The sequence below is a fragment of the Bipolaris oryzae genome (genome assembly GCF_000523455.1).
Source record: "Bipolaris oryzae ATCC 44560 unplaced genomic scaffold scaffold_1, whole genome shotgun sequence".
Classification (NCBI taxonomy): Eukaryota; Fungi; Ascomycota; class Dothideomycetes; order Pleosporales; family Pleosporaceae; genus Bipolaris; species Bipolaris oryzae.
Genome location: NW_006911277.1, coordinates 98,302 through 104,572, shown reverse-complemented (window position 1 = coordinate 104,572; position 6,271 = coordinate 98,302). Strand labels below are relative to the sequence as shown.

The following is a 6,271-nucleotide window of genomic DNA, read 5'->3' as shown; positions in this document are numbered from 1 at the left end:
CCGAGACTTCATAATTCATAGGGTTGGTGAGAAGCGACTCAACTACCTTCAGGATGCTTTGGAACTGCCCTACTGGAGTCTGATCGTAGACCTCTTTGAGGCGGCGTCAACAGCAAAGCAAGCCTCTGGAATGAGCCAGACCATAATGGAGAATGCAGTAGCAGGATGTTATCAATTCATCAAGAGCCATCTACAGCATCTCGAAAATCTCTACACCAATGTCGAGATTAGCGAGGACAAGCCCACAAGGATTCTGGAAGGCGTTGCTCTCCGTCTACGTGTACTCGAACAGTATACCCAAGCAGTCGATCCACTACGTCGTATGGAAGCCATCTTCTCCATGGAATCTTGCAAGAAGCCGAATGAGATAGAAATCACAACACCAGTTCCCGAGACCGGGGTAAGCTTCCTACGTACTACAAAAGAATGAGGTGTCATCCACTAACACATATCAGGACCAAGTCCTAACCTTCTCCATCCTCTTCATCGTCCTAGCAATCGCCATGGTCCCAGCTATGATCGGCTTCGCCAAGGCGGTGCAAGACGGAGAAACCGGCTCTACATCCGATGCCGACTTCAACATAGTCATCCGCGACACCATCATGACGATTCTCGGCGCAACACTATCAGCCGTTCAGCTATTCAGATGGCCGCGCAAAACCAGCGCGTACAAAATGGCCTGGGTATTCTCGGGTCTGGCCATTTCACTCGGCGTCACAGCCATCATTGTGTATCCGCTCGTCAACAAGGCATACAGTTCGCTTTGTGGATTTTTCGCACAGTTCTTTTCGGTGGCGTCGTTGGTGATTTTGGTGTTGGAGGGGCCGGCGTCAAGAGGGAAGGGTGCGCTTCATAGTAGGACGGAGAAGGGCGGCCCGAGTATAATGAGTAAAGAGAAGAAAACAAGGTAGAAGAAATAGTAATAAATGGTTAAAACTAATCAGTCGGGACCTTCAGTGATCTAAATCGACCAATCAGGCGGTGTGTGAATCTAGATAACAAGGCCGGAATTACATCCCCCCAGAGGCCGGAAGTAGAGCGCGCATTTGCGGGGTCTCCTCGGCGTGACGCTGGTTGGCTGCGCTGCCGACAGGAGCCGCTCACGTGCCGTCCTTCTACTTATGCTGGTACTGTATGGCAGGGTTGAGGAACTTTCAACTAAAGAGGTAGTTTTCGAGTTGTAAAGTTGATAGGAATGTGATTTGCGAAGAGCGTTGATGCGAAGGGAGGTATGGGGTCTGTGAATGTTTTTTTGGAGATCACAGAGGTGGGTGCGCTGTGGATTTGGTTGGTAAGAGTCGGGCCGAAGGGTGGGAGATGGAGAGAGGGCAGGGAGGGTGTATTGTTGGTGATGGGGATGAGAGGGTGGTGATAAAATCATAAAAAGGTGTGTATGGTATGTAGAAGAGGATATTTCAACGTGTATGGGAATAGTTACTGAGTTGGATGTATGATGCTCTTCGATTCATCAGTTACTCTTGGGGCTGCATGGTGAGGACAGTGAATGCGATCAATACTGCGCCATCATTCGCGCCCCTCTACTTGATATTGATTTCTTCCTTCAAATAGAACATATATGAGCCATTCTATTCCTCCCATGTGCAGGAGATGTACGTAAAACTTCGTTGCCGCCCCAACTCTCCCTTCCAACATCCCCATGTCTTGGCGACGACGAGCTGGCTATGAAAAATTGGTGTCGGGTGCTCTGGGGAACATGAGGAAACTGAGGCGGGCAGCAGAGTCAGTGTCCGGGTCAAACTCTGCAAATGCAGACAAGTGATCCAGCCATTACGTACTTCTTATCTTGGTGAGGCCGGTACGTTTCCGTGGCCGGTTTTGATTCCGGCCACGAGATATAAGCGTGCGTTGAGCCCGCCTTTTGACATGTTTCTCTTCAGCACCAACAACAACCATCGGTTCTCGGTCCAAATATTTTGTGGCTGACGCCTGTCCATCTCAAACATCCTTTTGCCTTCACTATCTTTTGCCTTGGTCATCATGTCTCCCACTTTTGACTTTCCTGTCCTCAAGGACACCCGTCCAGAGGACCACTCTCTCCCTGCCTTCATGGTGTCAACAACACGAGGCTTCCTCCCTCGTCAAGAGCCTGTTGTCGAGCTCCCAAAAGAGTTTGCACCTCTTGAGTCGCTCTTGCAACGCATGCCCATCAAGACATTGTCGGGAGAGCCAGGTCTCCTTGCCAACTTCACCTTTGGCGAGACCCTGCTCAAGGAGCTACCTGATCTCTCTCCTGAAGTAGAGAAGTATCGTGACGACCTTGTTGTCATGAACGCATTGTATCGAGACTACTCCTTCTTGGCCTCTGCCTACCTGTTCGAGCCTTGCCATGAGAGGCACGTCAAGGGTGAATCATATGGCCTGGGTCGCCAGTCACTGCCAAGATGCATTGCACTACCGATTGTCAAGGTAGCCGAGATGTGAGTATATATTGCTTGTTTAACTTGTCTTATACTTGCAGCTGACAAGTGCATACAGTGCTGGCTTCAAGCCCTTCATGGAATACGCCGGCTCATATGCTCTCTTCAACTATCGCCTCGAAGATCCTTCTCGAGGCCTCGAATATGATAACCTACGGCTGATTCGTGCGTTTGAGCACGGCTTAGACCCTACCTCGTCAGAGGCTGGCTTCGTCCTCGTCCATATTGCCATGGTCAAAGAGTCTGGAGCGCTTGTTAAGGGGGCCGCGGACATGCTTGAGAGCTGCATGGCGCGTGACCGAGAGGCCTTCAACGACGGCCTGCGGACTCTGGTCAGTGGGTTGAGCAAAGTCAACGGGGTCATGAACAGTAAGTGGCATGCTCTAACTGGACCATGGGTTTCTGACAATGGCAGCAATGTGGAACCGCAGCAAACCTCAAGGCTACACAAACTTCCGCACATTCATCTTTGGCATTACATCGCAGTCCATGTTCCCCAACGGAGTCATCTATGAAGGTGTGAGCGAAGAGCCAATGTCCTTCCGCGGCGAGTCTGGAGCCAACGACAGCATGATCCCCATGTGTGACAATCTGCTGCAAGTGCAAATGCCCGAGACTCCTCTAACGGATATTCTCCGTGACTTTCGCCAGTACCGCCCTGGCAACCATCGCGAGTTTCTTGAGGCAGTACGCGACTCGGCCGAAGAAGCTGGAGTACGGGAGTTTGCAAAGGGCGACTCCATCTCAGCTGCACTCTATCTTCAAGCTCTTGACCAGGTCCGCGACTTCCGCTGGCGGCACTGGTGCTTTACGCGCGAGTATATTCTCAAGCACACATCGCACCCCACTGCCACGGGTGGTAGTCCGATTGTAACGGTAAGTTGTTGTCCCCGTTTATCCTTGGATGTTTGCTGACTGGCGATAGTGGCTGCCAAACCAGCTCACGGCGGTTCTCATGCAGATGGCAGATACCTTTGAGTATTGCAAGGCAGTCAATGGTGTCAGTGATATTATGGAGGTTGCCAACAACCAGCGCGAGACATTGCAGAAAGAGGTAGCCAAGTATTGCGGCGAGCGGGGGGTCACGGCCACGGCGGCGGCCTCGTGAGGAGTCAATGGGGTTGTATGTAGGCAGTATGTAAGATTAGATGCACCAGCACGTCACATGACTCTTTCTCTCCTATGCCGTCTGTGATGCCGTGATAGTTATGTGCCTCCGCTGCTAGCGGTGAAGGTCGTGTCGTGTCGTCTTCGTGTTTGCGCCCTTCTTGGCGGTGGCCAGAGTCTGGATCACGACCAGGACCCGCAGTTCATCGAGGGCGCAACTCTAGTGTGTATGACTGCGATGAAGATCACGGCCATGGTAGCCTTACGGGTGGCGTTGAGGGCGGAGGGTGAGTCAATGGGCGGGTGTCAGCGTCATGGCCTCTATCGATAGCAGCTTAAGTGCCCGTCCGCCCCCGGATTCCTAGCATCATGCACTTTCCAGCGTCATCCAGCACACGCCACCCTTCAATCCTCACGGCACAACGACTCATGGAACTTCGACTCTCGACCCGCATATCGCGATTACCAACCGTCTTGTTGTTACGGCGAACCTTCTGCATACTACACAACACAACCTGACATCGACTACTATCACTCCACCATCCGCTACCATCACCATCCCCACACACCCAATGGCTTCACGGCACGAGCCCAAACAAAGCCCAGCAGAGCGGCGCAAGGGCGAATCGGTGCGTAGCCATCCTGCGACTTATGCGCGGAATCTGACTTGTCGTCACAGGCCCTCAGCGAATTCGCAGACTATGTAGAGAAGCAACAGGCGCTGCGACGACCCCCGGGCCTTTCCCCCGCCACTCTCGACGACCACGACGAGCTGAGTGTCCTGGACGAATTGGGTCTTTCTGACGACACCAAACCACACATTCGGCTAAAGACGCTTCTCTCCGACCCTGCAGAGGAAAATGTCGCCGCCCTCGCCGAGCACATCAAGGATCGCCTTGCTGAAGGTCATGGCGAGGTTCTGTTTGACGTGGGATTGGAGGATGCGGGCGACTCCATGGGCTTTACAAAAGAAGTCTGGGACGCTGCAGTGCAGAGAATAGGCAACGTTTGTGAGCAGATAAAGGCAGACTACAAAATGCTCATGACAAGGAATGTTGGTGGTGACATTGAAGTCGGCCCACGCGATGCCAAAGACACAGGCTGCAGTGGCAAGATGATACTGCGCAAGCGACCAGAGAGTGTCGACGATGTCATTGAGACAAGGATAGCTGTTGTAGGAAATGGTGAGTTGGTCGAATCAGATACAATTGCGCAAATGCTGACAGCGCCCAGTTGATGCTGGCAAAAGCACTATGTTAGGTGTCTTAGTTAAAGGCGATCTCGATGATGGCCGTGGAAAGGCGCGCGTCAATCTCTTTCGACATAAACATGAAATTGAAAGTGGCCGTACGAGCTCTGTGGGCATGGAGATTATGGGCTTCGATAGTAAGAGTGAGGTAGTCGTCTCAAATGTCCCCGGTCGAAAGCTAACATGGGAGGAAATTGGTCGGCGATCGGTGAGTTCTATCAGTTGCCATGTACAAATCAGCTCTGACATTCACAGGCCAAAGTCATTAGCTTTTCTGACCTTGCAGGACACGAGCGGTACCTGCGCACCACGGTGTTTGGCCTGTTGTCTAGCGAGCCCAACTACTGTTTGCTGATGATAGCAGCGAACAATGGACTTGTTGGTATGAGCAAGTAAGTTTACTTTGCGCCCTTCTATATCCATTCACTAACCGGTACAGGGAGCATCTCGGCATCGCACTCGCTATGAAAGTGCCAGTCATGGTTGTCATCACTAAAATTGATATCTGCCCGCCACAGATTCTCGAGCAGACCATCACGCAGCTGACGAAAATCCTCAAATCTCCTGGTGCGCACAAGATACCAATCTTTGTCAAGAACAGGGAGGAGTGCATAAACACGGCGACCCAGTTTGTGTCCAGCCGCATATGTCCCATTTTCCAGGTGTCCAACGTCACTGGCCACAACATTGACCTGGTTCGCATGTTCCTTAACGCGCTCCCGCACCATGGCAACTACGACAGCTCTGCACCTCTCGAGTTCCATGTCAATGACACATTCTCCGTCCCCTTTGTCGGTACCGTTGTGTCAGGAGTTGTCAAGTCTGGTGTCATACATACGGGTGACACCGTCCTAATTGGCCCAGACAGTCTAGGCCAGTTCCAAACCACAAAAGTGCGTTCCATTGAGCGCAAACGGATACAAGTCCCCGGATGTTCTGCCGGCCAATCAGCCAGTCTCGCCCTCCGCAACGTCCGCCGAAAAGACGTCCGCAAAGGCATGGTCGTCCTCCATAAACCCGACAAACCCGACCCCACAACCGGCATTTTGCCCAACCCCAAAGTTTACCGCGAGTTTGTTGCCGAAGTCCTCATTCTCTCCCACGCAACCACCATCAAAACAAAGTACCAAGCTATGCTCCACGTGGGACCCGTCTCACAAACTTGCGCAATCATTGACATTGATCGCCAGTACATTCGCACTGGTGACCGCGCTCAAGTTGCCTTCCGATTTGTCCAGCGCCCAGAGTATCTTACTGTTGGCGACCGCATTCTCTTCCGTGAAGGAAGGACGAAAGGGCTGGGTATCGTGAAGAGAGTTGGATATGATCCCAAACACCCGCTTAATCCGGAGTTGCACAAGGAGAAGGAGAAGGAGAAGGAGAATCAGCGTGAGGCCATTAAGACGTGAGGGTGATGTAGAGAGAAATGTAATTAGTTGTTAAGTCATTGAGTAGTCAGTCAATCGCAATCAAATCA

The 6,271-nt window shown here is 52.0% G+C and overlaps 2 protein-coding genes across 2 annotated transcripts; both read left to right on the top strand.

Annotated features, from left to right (window-relative positions):
• Nucleotides 1-340: 340 nt before the first annotated feature.
• Nucleotides 341-911, top strand: COCMIDRAFT_80309 (uncharacterized protein; the record flags this gene model as incomplete). The annotated part of the gene is made up of 2 exons (XM_007684213.1): nt 341-400; nt 456-911. 2 exons carry the CDS (start codon nt 341-343, stop codon nt 909-911), a joined length of 516 nt encoding a protein of 171 aa, XP_007682403.1.
• A 1,087-nt stretch (nt 912-1,998) lies between these two features.
• On the top strand, nt 1,999-6,203 carry COCMIDRAFT_31603 (uncharacterized protein; the record flags this gene model as incomplete). Its single annotated transcript, XM_007684153.1, has 9 exons — nt 1,999-2,438; nt 2,497-2,807; nt 2,854-3,314; nt 3,364-3,519; nt 3,911-4,174; nt 4,225-4,729; nt 4,779-5,002; nt 5,050-5,186; nt 5,234-6,203. The coding sequence occupies 9 exons, from the start codon at nt 1,999-2,001 to the stop codon at nt 6,201-6,203; spliced, it is 3,468 nt and encodes a 1,155-aa protein (XP_007682343.1).
• Nucleotides 6,204-6,271: the final 68 nt, after the last annotated feature.